Below are 18,706 nucleotides of genomic sequence, written 5' to 3' on the forward strand. Positions count from 1 at the left end.
TTTTAGGAGAGACAGTGTTATTAATGGAAGTAGTGTTATCTTGGTTGTTTTCCAAATAAGCTATGGCTTAATTCTTATTTCCGAGGTGCCGTAGTTCCTAAAAATTCTGATTTGGGCCCTGAAGATTTTAACTTGCCTTATTTTATTTATTTTGAGCAGGCTAACCTTATTTCCTTGGCAATTAAAATCTGCTTTAATCCTTAATGACTAGAGGAGTTGCTTGCTGGGAGCCCAGTGCAATTTCTGCTTCACTTCTCCTAACTCCCCTGCAGTTCAGATATCTGTCCACATCTTGCCAAGTAAAAGCAACAGGAGAAGAGGAGTATAATGTTTGTATGGAAGAGTATTGAAAAAATATAGTGTATACTCACTGAGTCTTCCACCCCAGATATCTTTGAAAATTCTCCAAATGCACCTTGTGTAGGTTCCCTCAACTACATAATTGATCATGTTGTGTTCTTGACTCCAAGGAACCTTTGAACCCTTCACTTAAAAAAAAAAAAAATTGTTTTAAATTGTGATAAAACACATGTAACATAAAATTTCCCATTTTAATCATTTTAAGGTGTACAGGTTAGTGGCTTAAGCAAAATCACATCACTGTGCTCAGGCCTTTAATTTTGAAATAAAGTTAATTTACCTGTTTTGTGTAAAGCTAATTTCAAGGATTATTCAACTGAGATTTGTCAACTATAAAATATTTATTATATATAATCTAGATCCATCTCTGTTTGTATTTTTAAGGTTGAAACTCTAGAAAAATTAGTGGAGCTGACACAGAAGCTATTTGAATGCGACAGAGACCAGCTGTATTACAATCTGCTAAAACTATATAGTAAGTAATCTGACTGGTCCTCATATTTTCATTTTGGAAACATTTATTTATTCTGTTGAAGGCAGTAGACAGACGGGAAAGGGTTCTTCCACTTTGAGGAAGCACCAGGGATTGTCAAATGTGGAATCTTCCACAGAGGCTCAAGAAGAGGGCAGATTGAACTTTATCACAAAAGGTTATATTTAATCACTAATTTTTTATATTCTTACTGCAGTAATGAGAGGTGAGAAAAATCTTCATCAGAGTTGCAGAATTTAATAGGACTTTTGAGTATAGACTGTTTTTTTCTTTTTAATTAAGTCTTCTAGATCAGTGATTTTTCAACCTTTTTCATCTCATGGCACACATAAACTAATTACTAAAATTCTGTGGCGCAGAATTCAATAGTATAGAATTTTATACTATATTTCTTGCCAATCTGATGAAAAAAAAAAGGTGTAATTTTGATTCATTCACACCAGACAGCTATTGTGTTGGCTATTATTTTTTTTATTTGACAATCTAAGGGAAAAAAGGTCAGTGCCCCTGACTAAATAGGCAGGTATTGTCTATTTTTTAAATCCTTGCAGCACACTGGTTGAAAATCATGGCTCCAGATGTTATCAGTCACTTCTATAACTAGGTAACTGTCGACAGTGTTCATGAGTATAGATCTTTTTCCAGAATAATGCATATTGATGTACAAACTCATTGCTAAGCAGTGGAACAGAATAGAGAGCCCAGAAATAAATCCATGCCTGTATAGTCAGTATTTGACAAAGGAGGCAAAAACATACAATGGACTAAAGATAGTCTATTTAATAAGTGGTGTTGGGAAAATTAGACAGACACTTGCAAAAAAAATTAAACTAGACCACCTTTTTACACTGCACACAAGAATAAACTCAAAATGGATTAAAAGCTTAAATGTTAGACTTGAAGCCATAAAAATCCTAGAAGAAAACAGTAAAATCTCAGACATTTCTTATAGCAATGTTTTCTGCTATATCTCCTTGGGCAAGGGAAACAAAAGCAAAAATAAATAAATGGGAGTACATCAAACTAAAGGGTTTTTACACAGCAAAGGAAACCATCACCAAAATGAAAAGACACATCACTGAATGTGAGAACATACTCACCAGTGATATAGCTGCTAAGAGGTAAATATCTAAAATCTATAAAGAGCTTATAAAACTCAACACCAAAAACCCAAACAATCCAATTAAAAAATGGGCAAAACACCTGAATAGACACTACTCCAAAGAGGACATACAGATGCTCAATAGACATATGAAAGAATGCTCAGTGTCACTAATCATCAGAGAAATGCAAGTTAAAACCACAATGAGATAGCACCTCACACCTGTCCGAATGGCTATCATCAATAAATCAAACAACCAGTGTTGGCAAGGATGTGGAGAAAGGGGAGCCCTCACACTGTTGATGGGAATACAGACTGGTGCAGCCACTCGGGAAAGCAGTATGGAGTTACATTAAGACATAAAAAATGGAACTGCTTCATGATCCAATGATTCCTCTTCTGGAGATTTATCCAAAGGAGCCTGAAACACTAATTTGAAAGACTATTTGCTCTCCTATGTTCATTGCAGTGTTATTTACAATAGCCATGATCTAGAAACAGCCCAGTGTCCATCAGAAAATGAGTGGATGAAAAAAAAACTGTGGTACATTTACACAATGGAATACTACTCTGCTGTAAAAAAGAAGAAAATTTCACCCTTTGCAACAGCATGGATGGACCCGGAGAACATAATGTTAAGTGAAATAAGCCAGTCAGAGAAAGACAAGTACAATATGATTTCACTCGTGTGGAATTTAATGAACAAACTGAACTACTAAGCAAATAGAGACAGACTCAGAGAGCAGGCAAATAGCTCAGGAGGAGGTGTGGAGGGATTGAGCAAAATAGAAAAAGAAGTCATGAACACGGACAACAGTATGGTGATTTCAGGGGTGGAGAGGAATGGGTGGAGGGGGTAGAGGGCATAGAGGGGATAAAAGATTGATGAAAAAATAAAACGAAGTAAAGTTTTATAAAAAAATAATCACACACTGTCAGAGAAATTTTTCAAGTCAATCTAAGAGAAAATTCTCCCTACTCAACTAAGTGAAAAAAGTTTGTTGATTAGTCACTTTTGAGGAAAATCATACAGTTGCAGACTTTGAATTATTTGAGATGCTCAGCTGTGTACTGTATCTTATACATGTACTCATTCTCTTTCCAAAGACTGAAGTACCTGTCTCTGATTTTGATTTCAGCAGTGGACAGTTTATCAGTTACTTTAAAAAGACAAACTTTTTATCAACATGATTTTTAAGGTGTTTAATAAAGTTCAGGGTTTTTTTGTTGTTGTTGTTTAGTTTTTAATAGGTAAGGATTGTCTATAGTTTAAAATTCAAAAGGTATACAGAAAAAAGATTTTTTTACTTTGATCCACAATCACCCTGTTCCTTTCCCTAGAGGCAGTATTTGAAATAATGTGTCCTTCAACATCAAATAAGAAAAAGTCCTAAATATTTTCATGAATTCTACTTAATATGTTCGTTCATTTCTATTTCATCAAATTTTATAGAAATAAACAGTGACTGGCAAAGAGCTGATGCTGTCTGGAATAAAATGCAAGAAGAAAATATTATTCCTCGTGCGAAGACATTAAGATTATTAGCAGAAATCCTTAAAAGCAATAATCAGGAAGTTCCATTTGATGTACCTGAGGTAATTTGTTTTTAACTGTAAGCATAACGGATTTTCCTGTCAATATAACTTTAGGTCATAGATTAGTCCAGTTTTATACTGAAAAGATCACCGTATTTGCCACTTTTTGTGTAACTGAATAATTTTGTTTTTAAGTTGTGGTATGAGGATGAAAAAGATTCCCTGAATACTCCAGCACCATCACTTGAAGAAGTTGATTTACAGAAAGATCTGTTGAGTGCCTGCCAAAGGAAGAAAAGCAAAGGTAAGCATGTACGCTAGGGTGTTCTTTCTAATAGCAAGATGGATCTCTAAGCCCAACAAATTAGAGTGTTTATAGGATAGAGATAGAACTGTAATTGTATATATTAATTCTTATTTTTTAAATTAATAAAGACATTTTGGGGCAATTGGGAAAATTTAAATACTGACTGAGTGGTAGGTAATATTACGGAATTGCTCTCATTTTTATTAGGTATTATAGTGATAATTATGATTTATAGGAATAGGTCCTAAAATTGGGAATATATAATAAAGTATTGACAGATGAAAAAAATCCAGATTTTTGTAATTTATTTTAAAATACTTAAGCTATAGCCGGAACCGGTTTGGCTCAGTGGATAGAGCGTCGGCCTGCGGACTGAAAGGTCCCAGGTTCGATTCCGGTCAAGGGCATGTGCCTGGGTTGCGGGCACATCCCCAGTGGGAGATGTGCAGGAGGCAGCTGATCGATGTTTCTCTCTCATCGATGTTTCTAACTCTCTATCTCTCTCCCTTCCTCTTTGTAAAAAATCAATAAAATATATTTTTTAAAAAAATACTTAAGCTATAAAAAACAAGAGCAAATCTGGCAAAATGTTAATTATTACTGTAGGTAGGTGATGGATATCTGGGGTTCATTACACTATTCTTTAGATTTTTCTGTACATTTGAAGTTTTTTGTACTAAAAAACTAAAATAGGTATACATTTTTTCAAAATTACACTTTGAAAACAGCATTATCATGAAAAAAATTTTGTATATAAATTTTAATATATTTTTTGCTCTTTTTTATTTTTATTATCTTAAATATATTTTTATTGATTTCAGAGAGGAAGGGAGAGAGAGAGATAGAAACATCAATGATAACAATCATTGGCGGCCTCCTGCATGCCCCCCACTGGGGATCGAGCCCACAACCCGGGCATGTGCCCTTCAGTCCGCAGGCTGACACTCTATCCACTGAACCAAACTAGCCAGGGCTTTTTTGCTGTTATTTAAAAGCAAAAAATTTACGGTATTAAATCTTATTGTGTGTTGAAGTAATTAGGCAATACAGTGGTCTCCCTTCATGTGTGGGGAATATGTCCCAAGACCTCCAGTGGATGCCTGAAACCGCAGTAGTCTCAACCCTTTATATACTATGTTTTTTCCTATCACACATACCTATGATAAAGTTTAATTTATAAATTAGGCAAGTAAGAGATTAACAACAATAACTAATAATAAAAAGAACAGTTATAACAATATATTATAATAAAAGTTAAATGAATGTCATATTATTAAATAAAATAAGAGATACTTGAACACAAACAAGCACTGCAAAATAAGACAGTCGATCTGATAACGGACGTGGCAACTAAGTGACTAATGGGTGTATCCACACTAGCATATACAGTGTGGATACACTGGACAAAGGGATGATTCACATCCTGAGCAGGACGGTGCACTATTTCATCACACTACACAGAGCAGTGTGCAATTCTCCATTTAATATATTTGGGCAGCAGTTGACCGAGAAACTTTGAATAAGAAGGGCCTACTGTATGTTATGGCTGGAGACAGGGCATGAGCCCTGTTTCTTTATTTACTTCCCTGAAGGCATGCCTACTTTTACCATGACTACTTTAAAAGTTTTATGACCATCTTGAGCCCTCTGATGTAAGCTTGCCAACTTCATGCCAGCAATTTTCACTTAGACTTTGTTGTACACTCCCAAAATCAAATATTACTATGTTTCCTTCAGTTTTGTTAATTTGTCTCCATAAAATGGTACCATTCATTATCTTTAAGTCCTTCAGTTTTTGTGTGGATTTTCAAGTAAGGTTTATGATAATTTAACCAATATGTAGCAGATTTTTTTTTCAATTTTAATATTGACAGTTTTCAGTATTGATCAGTAGAAAGAAATTAATTTAGAAATTTATAGAACCTCTTAATTTCTTGACTTAACTAGAAATTTTGTGACACTAACATAAAATGTATGAAATTCGAATAAGCTAAGCTCCTATGGTCTGTCAGTCATACAGAGAAGCTTTATTCTTTGAGTCAGTTTTCATAGCTGCATATTCAGTCTATTCATCCTTGAGTCTTTCACCATGCAGCTCTTCAACCTAAATGTAAAATTAATTATTATCAATACTTCTTAAATAGTCTAGTGGAGTTTTGACTTAACTGAGATAAATGTAAGGTTAGTGGATAGTTTTTGGTTAAAGATTCCAAAACTCCTTTACGTATTGTCTTTTAAAAGTTTCTGTTTTATTTAAGTAAAAAAATTTAAACAATTAACTAAATAAATGCAGTGTTTATTATAAATGTAGCACTACGTCCCTATTCTAGTTTTAATATACAGTTTACACTTACCTATTTGGTTTCATCCTGTTAATTTTTTCAGAGCTTTTAGTATATCTTGGATTTGAATGCTTAGCAAAATATCAATACCTTGAGAAGTGAATGCTTGCATTAGCACTTCATCAAATTTCTGATAGTTCGGTATACTTAAAAGGATAGTGTGACTCTCATGCCAGAAACAAACTGGTCAGTGAGTTTGGTGTATTACAATGATGCTTTTTTTAAAAAAACTACTGAAAAATAATAATAAACAGCCATAGTAATTTGTGTGAAGACTACAATTTCTAGAAAACAACTAGTAAGATTTTCTAGATTATTTTATTGATCTTAAATATTCAAATCATACATATTATTTATTTTCATTCAGCAAACTAGTGAACTGTTATATATGCTTGTTGGAGAGTCGACACTATTACATCTTAACTTCTTAGTTCCCTTAAAAGGAAAATATATGCATTTTGTATTGAGTGATAGTCCGTTCTTTTTTAGTTAAGATACAAATATTAATGTCATACCTTTGCTCTTTTGTTTTCTGTGAATTTAACTTGAAAGGATAACTAAGTTTTTGATATGTCATTTCAGTATAATAGAGGGGCTAATGCAAAATCCTCTAATTATAAATACAAGCCTGGTTTCTGCTTGTTTAGGAAACACTGAAATAGCTCAGAATGCTCTTGTGAGCATTAATATCAAGTTCATTCCTAGCTGTATGTTCTAGTATATCCATAGAAGGTTGTACCTAACAGTTCAGTTATGCCAATCTTTATTGTGATTTGTTAATACACACCAGAGAGTGGATTGTAGTTTCAGTTGGATGTTTATAGCCAGGCAATTTTATTTCAGAAAAGTAAGTGACTGAAAAGTGTAGATACTTCTCTTTTGGTAACATCTTTTCATTCACTGACAGTTATTGTGAACAAGTGAAATAAAACTGTTAATCAGTCAAACAAATGTTGCTTAGTTTACTTGTTAGATATCTGTATATTTGAAAATTGTATGTTTTTGTATAAGTCCTGTCGCAGCCAAATAATTTGATCTCCTAATTTTAGAATTATAGGCTATATTCACTTTAATGCTATTGTGTGGAAGTGTTAACCATTGTAACCACCCACTTATAGATTAAAGATTGCTTTAAAATGAATCTCTTGCTCCCCTCAATCTAAATTATACCTCTGCTTTATTTGGACTTTAAGACACATTTTGCAGTTTACTTCAAACTGGTATCTTTTGACAAATTCAGAAGAGCTGTTTCTAATTTTATGGCATGAAAATAATTCATTGACTTTTGAAAGCGAATATGAAAAATAACTTTAAAAGGAGGCCCTTTCAGGTATCATCCATTTGGATTAGGTAGTAGTTTTCCCAACTCACTTTGTATTTTAAAGATTAGAAGAGAGATAGCATCTGCTTGCTTGAGCAGTGTATATGTCTCTGTATAGTTGGTAAAATTTAAAAGAAAAAAATATGTGGGTTTAGGGCTATGTTTTCGTTTTTCTCCCCCCTCCTCTTTGGCACTTCAGAATGATGTCCTCTCATTTTTATTGTTTTACTTTCTTCATAGATGCATATAATATTTTCCTGAAAGCACAAAAGCAAGATGTTGTGTTTGACAGTGAAACTTACAACAATCTTATAAAATTACTGTTGATAAAGGATAGCTTTACACAAGCAATGCAAGTGAAAAATTTGTAAGTATTAGTCCATTTATTATACCTCTTACTTTAAAAAAATACCATCTGTTACTAAGGATTTTTCTAATGATGTATTGTAGCGGTTTCTCAACTACTCACAAAAGTCATATGAAGTGGTTTTCTAATTTTATGGGTTTTTTAAACCTATAAATTATGCAACCTTTTCTGGCCCTACATAGTGCAACACCTTTTATTTACATTGTGTAACCTCGTAACTCATTTATGGTACCCATAGACAGAAAAGTAATTTGTATCATGTTCTGTTTCTTTTTTTTTTTTAATCTTTATTGTTCAGATTATTACATTTGTTCCTCTTTTTTCCCCCCATAACTCCCCTCCTCCCAGTTCCCGCCCCACCATCCGCCCTCACTCCCCACCCACTGTCCTCATCCATAGGTGCACGATTTTTGTCCAGTCTCTTCCCGCATCTCCCACACCCCTTTCCCCCCTAAGAATAGTCAGTCCATTCCCTTTCTATGTCCCTGATTCTATTATGATCCCCAGATTATTTATTCACTTGATTCTTAGATTCACTTGTTGATAGATGCATGTTTGTTGTTCATAATTTGTATCTTTACCTTTTTCTTCTTCTTCCTCTTCTTAAAGGATACCTTTCAGCATTTCATATAATCCTGGTTTGGTGGTGATGAACTCCTTTAGCTTTTCCTTATCTGTGAAGCTCTTTATCTGACCTTCAGTTCTGAATGATAGCTTTGCTGGATAAAGTAATCTTGGTTGTAGGTTCTTGGTATTCATCACTTTGAATATTTCTTGCCATTCCCTCCTGGCCTGCAAAGTTTCTGTTGAGAAATCCGCTGACAGTCGTATGGGTACTCCCTTGTAGGTAACTAAGTTTCTTTCTCTTGCTGCTCTTAAGAGTCTCTCTTTGTCTTTTGCTCTTGGCATTTTAATTATGATGTGTCTTGGTGTGGTCCTCTTTGGATTCCTTTTGTTTGGGGTTCTCCGTGCTTACTGGACTTGTAAGTCTATTTCTTTCACCAGGTAGAGGAAGTTTTCTGTCATTATTTCTTCAAAGAGGTTTTCAATATCTTGCTCTCTCTCATCTTCTGGCACCCCTATAATTCTGGTGTTGGTACGCTTGAAGCTGTCCCAGAGGCTCCTTACGCTATCTTCGTATTTTTGGATTCTTTTTTCATTTTGCTTTTCCGGTTGGGTGTTTTTAGCTTCTTCGCATTTCAAATCTTTGCCTTGATTCTTGCACTCCTCTGGTCTGCTGTTGGGAGTGTATAATATTTGTTATTTCAGTCCGTGTATGTTTAATTTCTAGTTGGTTCTTTATCATAACATCGAGGGTCTCATTAGATTTGTTGAGGATTTCATTAAGTTTATCAGTGGCTTCTAGACAGTTCTTGAGAGACCTTAAAAGTGTGGTTCTGAACTGAATATCCTCCATTGACAGTCTTGTCCTGTTTCTTTGTCTCCGCATTTTTTATGCTTTCTTGGTGCACCCCCTAGTGGTCTTTGTGTGCAGTCCTCCTGTAGTTAAGCCTTGATTGTTGTAGTTAATACTAGGAGGATTTGACCTCCAGGCCAGCTGGCTGTGAGCTGTTTCTTGTTCAGCAGCTAGATCAGGGGTGGGCAAACTTTTTGACTCGAGGGCTACAATGGGTTCTTAAACTGGACCGGAGGGCCGGAACAAAAGCATGGATGGAGTGTTTGTGTGAACTAATATAAATTCAAAGTAAACATCATTACATAAAAGGGTACAGTCTTTTTTTTCAATAGTTTTATTCATTTCAGACGGGCCAGATCCGGCCCGCGGGCCGTAGTTTGCCCACGGCTGAGCTAGATCCACGCACGCACGCACACGCACGCTTTGTGGTAGGAGCAGCCTGGCATAACGAAGGGTTTGAATCTTACTTGAAAGCTCTATGACCTTTGAAAAACTACCTCCCAATCTGAGCCTCAGTTTTTCTCCTATGATGACTGCATAATAATATTCACATTAAAGAATTCTGCTAGATATTGAAAGAGATTAGCGAAGTAGAGAAAATATAGGTGTTCAATGCATCTTAAATACCCCCCCCCCCTTATGTTGTGTTTTTTGTATGATTTTTGTTTTTAGTGTGTTTGATGGTGTTGGTATTGCTGGTGGTAGTGGTTTTGCCTTTCTGGCTAGTTCCTTAGATAAAAATACTCAGTTGCTAAGTAAATTACCTATTTTAAGAATACTCACTGTATCCGCAGTTAGTGACTTAGAAAATTTGACAATGAACAACATCCTGTCATCTGTAACCATTGAAGTCATCAAGAGGGTGTAGGTTTTTTCCTAAAATTACTTTTCTCAGGAAATTATTATCTACAGTCTCTCCCGACACTACCCATTATAATCAGTGGCATTCTGAAGCAACAGTTATTTGGGAGGAAGGGGAAGTGGGAAAAATAAAGGAGCATTTGTATTGAGAGTTGGGTATGAAAAAGTGGATGGATAGAAGCAAAGAAGGAAAACTTAAAAACTTTTAATCCCGAGGTTGGTTTAAAAGCCCTCTAAACTACTTTCCTAAAGCACAGATTATAATTTTTTATTTTAACCGGACTTGTTCTAGAACAGCGAACCTCAGATTCTGGTAGCATAAAAAGATTCCCTCTAGGCAGAGGAGGCTCTGATTCAGCTGATCAGAGTCTGCATTTTACTGAACACCCAGTGACTCAAGACTCACGTCTTAAACATTTTGATCACATACCATTGATAGTGAATTGTACTAATGTCTCACATGTAAGTATATCATAAAACATAAAGGGATAAAGGATAAGTTTTAAATAGAAAGGTTTAAACATCTTGTTGCCTCACCCGAGCATTCACACAGTGTGCATGCCTTCGCCGAAGACCATTTTCATAAGTAGTTTTTCAAACGAGTTTTAACCAGTTAGTGGGTCATAGAGTGTATATAGTGGGACAGAACCAACATTTTAAAAAATGAAATAGCCCTGACTGGTGTGGCTCAGTGGATAGAGTGTTGGCCTGCGGACTCAAGGGTCCCAGGTTCGATTCCAGTCAAGGGCAAGTACCTTGGTTGTGGGCACATCCCCAGTGGGGAGTGTGCAGGAGGCAGCTGATTGATGTTTCTCTCATCGATGTTTCTAACTCTCTATCCCTCTCCCTCCCTCTCTGTAAAAAATCAATAAAATATATTTTTTAAAAAATGAAATAGAATATAAAATATCAAAGCACTTTATGTACTAAAAATATTTTGTGAAATTTTAATTATATGTGCATTTACATATTTATGCATTGGTATGTGTTGTATAAACTTGATCAAACAAGTATGCAAGCTGCTGACAAAGAAGATGGTTATAAGCATAGCCCTTCTGTTTCCTCTTATGTCCACCACCTGTAAAATGTAAGTTAATCTTTTTTCCCTCCCTCCCTCTATAGATCTTGTGAAGCCTTTCTATACTCTTGTGGTCACTATTATCTTTGTTTTATGCAGTATTCCATTATTACCAGCTACCTTCCTTGTGTGGGCCTAAGAGAATCCTAGATACAAAGCCTTAGAATGCCCAGAGGCACCTGATCTGAGGATTGGATGCACATCCTTTCCCTTGGACCAATAAAATGTTTTATTTAACTATGAAGAATTGTATTGTGGGTTAGGTCTACATTGAAAATAACTCTGGACTGGAAATTCAGAAGTGGAAGTTGTATTTCCAATTCTCTAACTAATTAACTATATTACTAAAGGATTGTCACCTAACTTCTCTGGATTCGTTTCCTGGTTTATTGACAACATGAGGCCCTTCTAGCTCTGTATCTATGATTAGGGTAAAAAGAATTGTTGCTTTGTTTTATAGGCATCTTTATTATAATATGGTGTAACCAAGTGAGCCACATAGCAAGAAGCAGTGTCCCTTGCTCTTTTTCTGGTGCTGTTACTCTCAGTTAATAGCAGTCAGATAGCAGTCTGCTGCTGTAATGACCTACACAATGCCACTTGTTCAGTCTTTCCTATGAAGTAATAGAAAGTGCAGTCTTTGTCGTTGCTATACTTTTGCTGTCACTAATGTGTTGCAGATTCAATTGACCTCTAATGAGATTTGTTCAGTTTTATTCACAAGGTCATTTAATCTTCCCAACTAGTAATAGAACCTAAAAGTATCAGCAATAGCTGCCTTTAAAACTTTGAAAGGAAACAAATTTTTTTCACTTTTAGTTAGAATTATAACTTTTCTTTATCTCTCAACATAAAACTTTAGGTATAGTGAACTATTTCAAGGGAGTGGAACTGCTTATTCACAGAGAACAGTAAGGGATATAAATTACTGTTAAAATGTCTGATGGCCTTGGATGGATTACTCTGGTGGTTAGAGCGTCATCCTGATACGCCAAGGTTGTAGGTTCATTCCGGGTCAGGGGACATACAAGAATCAACCAATGAATGCATAAATGAATGGAACAAATCAATGTCTGTCTCTCAAATCAGTAAATAAAAAATTAATAATATAAAATATCTGATAACATTAAACTGTTTTCTTAGGAAATTCTTAGCAGTTGCACTACTTTATCTTTCAAGAATAGCACTTTGTTTTCTCTTGTTCCTACCAGCTTCTTATTTCATTCTATCTAGAAATAGTGTTAAATAATTCACTGATGGTTTTTACTGGGTTGGCTAGTTGTTATCCAAACTGAAATAAATTATAATCACCAACTAATGTTCTGTGTGTGTTATGTAAGTATAATCCATAGACCTTGTTGTTACTCTGAAATCTCTTAAGATGAAACGCTCCCTACAATACTATCATCTTTGGTTAATATATCAATTTTTGCAGTTGATTGTAAGTTAAAAGATCTATGCCCTTTATCCTTTGTAGTTACTTCCTTTGGCAGTTCTAAAAATGAAAACGTCTAGAATTCTGTGTTGTTCAACCCAATAGCCACTGTAGCCATATGTGCTTGTTTAAGTTTAAATTAATTAAAATTAAATATAATTATTTCCATTCCTCTATCACATTTAGCCACATGTGGCTGCCCTGTTGGACAACATGGATAAAAAAATCCTATCATCACAGGAAGTCGATTTGATAGTCCTGGACTAGATGGTTTTTCAAAAGGAAAGATCAAAACTATGGAACAGAAGTAAACTTCTTTAATTGTATTGTATGAATGAGTCCAATTCAAAGATCTCTGCCAGTAACTTTTTGTAGTTTTTTTTCCTTTTTAAATAAAAAATATATTTTATTGATTTTTTTACAGGGAGGAAGGGAGAGGGATAGAGATTTAGAAACATCGATGAGAGAGAAACATCGATCCAGCTGCCTCCTGCACACTCCCCACTGGGGATGTGCCCGCAACCAAGGTACATGCCCTTGACCAGAATTGAACCTGCGACCCTTGAGTCCGCAGGCCGAAGCTCTATCCACTGAGCCAAACTGGTTAGGGCATTTTTTTTTTTCTTTTGCCAGTTTGGAATATACTTGATGTGATGGATTGCTTCTACATATGTAAAATATAAGTGTTTGGTATATACTGGAACTGCACAGAGTTTTTGTCTTCCTATTTATCTCACTTTAATATTTGTATTGAATAGGGAGCTTCACAAGGTGGGAAAGAAAACGTTCTGTGTTTTGAGGTTTTCGAAAGGTTTATAATTCACACTTGATGTCCTTTAAAAGAGAACTTTTGTTACCTCATGATTTTCATAAATTTTAGGTAGTATTTTCAAGTAAGTATAGTATAATACATTTAATAATGTTGGCATAAGAAGTGAGCTTAATTTTAATAGCGTCTACTGTTTAATCATGCTAACGATTGAGAAAGTAAATCCTTTCTTTTAGGCAGTTTATAGTCTCCTGCAGGAGTTGTTGACTTAAGAGCTTTGGCAGATGGTACAAAGGAAAAGCGTTAAACTGAGCAGTGGGTGCTTTGGAGGGATTAAGAGGATCGGTTGGGGGATAAGAAAATCCTGCGTCTGGGGGTGAGGGGGGCTGCAGGGGTGAACCCCAGTGGCTGGAAGTGACAAGAGGATGGGCACATCACTGTGTCTTTGGAGGATTTTCTTGGGATTGACGAGAACAATTTAGCAGTGACCCTGCTGTTCTCGAAACCTGCCCACGTCGGCAGGCTGAGGTTGTTGGCAGCAAGATCATCACTGAGCTTGATAAGGCAAATGGCAGCAATTGCTTTTGCTCTTTTTGACCTGTGGAGATTTCCTAATCCGGCGGTGAGCCCTGGGGGTGCTGAAATTTCATCACAGGAGATGTACAAACAGTGTAGCAAACAGAAATCATCCCTGACTAGGGTTTGTTTGTTTTTTAAATCCTGTAGGTTTTAGTCATAAGTAAAGCAATTTTTTGCTCTTGGGTTTTAAAAAGTTGGGGGGGGGGGTGCTTTAAATTTTTAAGTCCAGGACAAGAGTGTTGTGTGAAATTTTAAATTTTAATGTAACAATGGTTTTAGTTCTACAGTACGTTCACCTTTAAAAACTGTATGATGACAGCAATTTAAAAATTAATCAACCAAGTGATATGAGGTTAGTTAGTAATATGCTTTAGTTTATGTTTAAAATATACAGTGCTGAAAATAAGTGTTCATTTTTGTTGCCGAAAGAATAGTTTTACATTTTATAATTATGGTGAATGTAGAAAAAAGAGGAAAAGGAATCCAGCTTAGGATACAGCAGAACAATGCAGGGCATGCAGTTATTTTAGTCATCTAATATGTCAGCATTCAAGAATCTGAACCGATTGTTTAAAAAAAATCTTGTACTTTGTTTCTTTTGTTGCTCATTTCCAACTTTGTCATCTGTCAGAATGCAAAAAAAAATTATCCTTCTATAACCATTGACAGGATAACACAAAAGCTGTCTCCAGGTCGATATTTTGCAGCAATATTTTTAACATACGAACAGTAGTTTTTATAATTTCACCTTGGTGCTCAACCATTTATTATCGTATCAGAAGCATGTCAGTAATTCCTTTCTAAATGTCTGCTTCTTTTAGCGCTGAGACCCACATCAAGGGCTTCACACTGAACGATGCTGCCAACAGCCTCCTCATCATAACGCAAGTTAGGCGGGATTATTTGAAAGGTATGTCACAATGCTTGACCTTTACGTCACATTAATGCCTCTGCAGATTTTTCTTGTAACGCCCTTCGAATACTTGGATAAAGGAGTCCATTTAGCAAATTACCTGCTTATCAAGAGCCTTTTGTGGTAGCTGAGAGACGTAAATTACTGTACATGCATTTATAATACAGCTTGAATATGAATGTACTTGTCATTTGACCACTTAGTCCAGTTTCCATTCCATTTAACACAAGATGGGTTTTCTTAAGATGAATCACAGCTCTTCAGACATGCAAAATTTGTGTTCCAGAATGAGAGAAAGTACAGGCTTTCAAGTGCGTTAAAATTCACAGCACAAGTCACTTTGCTTTAGAAATTAACATACTTTACTTTAGAGCATCTGAAACAATTCCCAGCAGTTGTTTCTTGCATATTGTGTTGGTTGTGTGTGAGATAGCAAATGAGTTAAATTGAGTGTTAAATGTGTGGGATTGTGCACCAAATGATTATAATATTGATTTTTAAAACTTAATCTAATACTTTTTTAATAGTTCATAATACCATCAGTAATAAAATGTGTTTGTTTGGAGTTTGGAATTTAGAGTTTTTAAATAAATATTAAGAGGATAATACCAGAAAGATGTAGAGATGACTTTGGGGAGGATTGGGATAGGGGCTGCTTGTGTGGTAGAAGCTGTTTATGGGTTTGCTGAAGAATGGGTTTGGATCTGGAGGTCTTATGAATGCGCTCCCCAGGGGGAAAATGATGAATCTTAAATTTAGGTAAGCATCTTTTCACGGTTAGGTTTACATTTGAATTGTAGTCACTATAGTAACACCATAGTTTTGCCAGTATGACAAAACCCACTTAGGAAATCTTTAAGGAATGTTGAAAAAAGCTTTTAACTATTCAATATGTTACCTATTTCTTCCTCAGTCTGTAATAATGATGTTATTCCTCACTTGCGTGTTTATTAAATAATGTCATATTCCTCAGAGAAAGTTGCTCTCTGATTGTGTAGTGTTAATGTTGTCTGTAATACCTAAATGTGCTGATCTTTAGATGTCTTCCTAATTGATTAGGACGGACTATGTAAGTGATGGTTTTCCCTTTGCAAAATTTTCACCTCAGCAATCCACAGGCAGGGCCAGCCTACACAGTCTTTTTGGACAGCCTGAAGTCATAATTGAGTGTTGTAGGGCTTGTTTTTAATATTTTAAAAACTTTCATTTTCAAAAAAGGCTTTTTGTCAAATTGGTATTTTAGTATATATATCTGTAGGCACGAAGATAAGAATAAAACACTTCTTTAATTTCAAGGTATTAATTTTTGAGCTGAACCTGAACTGAATTTAACTTGACTACTACCCCCTACTTATATTGTTAGATACCCTGGAGAAACCATAAGAAACTTTGACATGTAATTTTCACATTTCAGCTATTCAGTTGAACTGGAAGTTGGCTGAGAGCAGGAGCTATGAGCCACCTCCTGTGCCTCACCACAGACTTACTATTGTTAAAATGATATGGGCAAGGATGGGAATGGTGTTGGCACTGCCCCCATGTCTTTATTTTGCTCTATGGCTGAGCTCCCAATTTTTAAAATCCTCTTTTCTTTTCAGGTTTCTTTTTCTCAGTCTCATCTAAAACAGGAAGAAAAATAAAGTCAATTCAATTTTAATCTAATTTTATAAGCGAATACTGTTTTTGGAATATTAATAGCTGATACATGTTGCATTATAATCAATATGACTAATAAATTAGGTGAGAGTGAAAAGGATCAGATGTGGATAGGTACCGATTTTTATTGTCTCTTAAGTCATAAACTGTAGAGAAGGCAGGTCCTGGGAATATGATTTAGGTTCTAAAGTCCAATACTCCTTTTGGGTAGATACGATGTGATCTCTTCTCCTTGATCCTCCACTGTCACACACATGTGCATTCATTGATGCAGCCTGTGAGGTGGTTAGGTCCTTGGGTTAGTGTTTAGCAATATGACCTTGGGCAAATTATTTAAACTCTCTGCCTCTGCTTCTCACCTGTAAAATTGGTACTTGGGTAGTTGTGCGTGTAGTTGCTTACTACTGTGCCTGGCATGTAGTAAAGACTCAACAAATGTAGTTAAAGCTCAATAAATGCTAGTTACTATCATCATCATCATCGTTATCTTATTTTTGTTATTATTTTAATTCACTGGTGAAAAAATCCTCCTTATCTGACAATATTCTTAGTTAATAAGAATATCCTGAAATTATCTGTGTATGACCACCAGTTAAAAAGATGTTATCAAGCTTGTTTTCTATGACATTAATAACATTTTTTGTTTCCTATATGTACATATTTATAAAATTTTATTGAATATGCCTTTTAAACTACCTGTTTTCTCTTTTCCCCCTTTGAGAATCACTGAGATTTGGAGTTATTATAAATTGTTTATTCAGTAATAAACACCGAATTCATTGTCTTTTCACTGTATCACTTTTAATAGACTTTAATTATTACTCTTTTCCCATTCTTCTGTAAAAGAAAGGTTCTCCTTATTTGGAAAGCTGCTTTGAGAGTCTTAGAGAATTCTGTCTAGGTTACATTGCTTTAATTGCTGTAAGCTGTGAAGGTTTTTTTTGGTAGTAGTGTTAATTGTTATGCTAAGTATTATATTTTCCCTCAATCCACCACTTTATTTAATATAATGATTTCACTACACTTGCACGAGTCATTAAATTAGAAGGATGTTTGTTCTAAATGTATCCATAATCAGGTAATGTTAAGTATGATACTTAGAAAAAAAAAACTCCTGTGGCTATATCTATGGGAATCTGGTGAGTTTTATTTTCTTAGAAAAATGAGTGCAAGAAACTATCTACAAGAAATTATTCAGTAGTGTAAAATAAGTCTGCTAGTGTGAAAGTTGAATATTTCAGTTTGGCTGCTTTTGTATGATTGATCCTGTTTGGACTAGAAAAAGATACTGTTTTCAAGAAAGAATCTTTGGAATATTAGAAGATTTGATAATCATCTAATCTTTGGGCATAATAAAGTCTGGGAAAGTATAAATATAGTAGAAATTACGTATTTTTGGAAATTTTAATTTTTAAAATTCTTATTTATATTTCTCTGAACTTGTTAACTTCCTTGAAATTAGTCACTAAATGTTTTCCCAGAATAGTACTCACATTCTTTCAATATCATTTGTATTTTCTGTGACTTAAAGAAGACATTTCTCTGGTCTCTATCTTATAGGCAGTCAAATAAATTGTCATTTTTTAGGGTTTTTTATAAAGTGTTAATATTTTCTGTAATCTAGGATAAATTATTCATAGCTTTTTGTCTATAGCCATTTGGTGTTTATATTTAAAAGCTGGTTTTCAAAGTGCATTAAAGTCATTATGGTTAATATAAGAAAAACTCTGTCACCTGGTCTTCTATTGTAGAGGCTCTAACAATGCTAAAGACGGCCTTGGATCAGGGGCAGACACCTTCTAAGATAGCAGTGACCCGCCTGATTCAGGCGTGTGCTTTGAAGGGTGATTTAGAAAGCATACAAGCAATTCAGAAGATGGTAAATGGACTCGAAGAGTTGATTGGACTTTCAAATATGGTTTTCATCAATAACATTGCTTTGGCACAAATAAAGAAGTGAGTATTTTCAAGCTTTCTTTTTCTCCATCAGATGCTGGGAGGAGCATTACCTCTAATACTACCTTTTAAAACTTTTTAAAGCTATTAGAAACCATATCAACTGAAGAGGAAATATTGACGCCAGTTGCTGATCATTCTCTAACTGTTTGGGAATACTTTATTATACATTATGAAATGTGTGTTAGCTTTAAATTAAATCAGAATAAAGAAC

The 18,706-nt window shown here is 35.0% G+C and overlaps 1 protein-coding gene and 1 pseudogene across 2 annotated transcripts in view; both read left to right on the top strand.

Annotated features, from left to right (window-relative positions):
• Window positions 1-18,706, top strand: part of LOC308525747 (ferritin light chain-like) — a 1,112,779-nt pseudogene that overhangs the window by 401,599 nt on the left and 692,474 nt on the right. The window lies entirely within an intron of this gene.
• Window positions 1-18,706, top strand: part of LRPPRC (leucine rich pentatricopeptide repeat containing) — a 92,910-nt gene that overhangs the window by 63,288 nt on the left and 10,916 nt on the right. The window contains exons 27-32 of the mRNA XM_081100610.1: window positions 745-835; window positions 3,409-3,551; window positions 3,687-3,795; window positions 7,702-7,828; window positions 14,789-14,877; window positions 18,288-18,492. Coding sequence (XP_080956736.1) covers window positions 745-835; window positions 3,409-3,551; window positions 3,687-3,795; window positions 7,702-7,828; window positions 14,789-14,877; window positions 18,288-18,492 — 764 coding nt within the window. The remainder of the gene's footprint in view (window positions 1-744; window positions 836-3,408; window positions 3,552-3,686; window positions 3,796-7,701; window positions 7,829-14,788; window positions 14,878-18,287; window positions 18,493-18,706) is intronic.

This window comes from Myotis nattereri (assembly GCF_964212035.1).
Source record: "Myotis nattereri genome assembly, chromosome: 10".
Classification (NCBI taxonomy): Eukaryota; Metazoa; Chordata; class Mammalia; order Chiroptera; family Vespertilionidae; genus Myotis; species Myotis nattereri.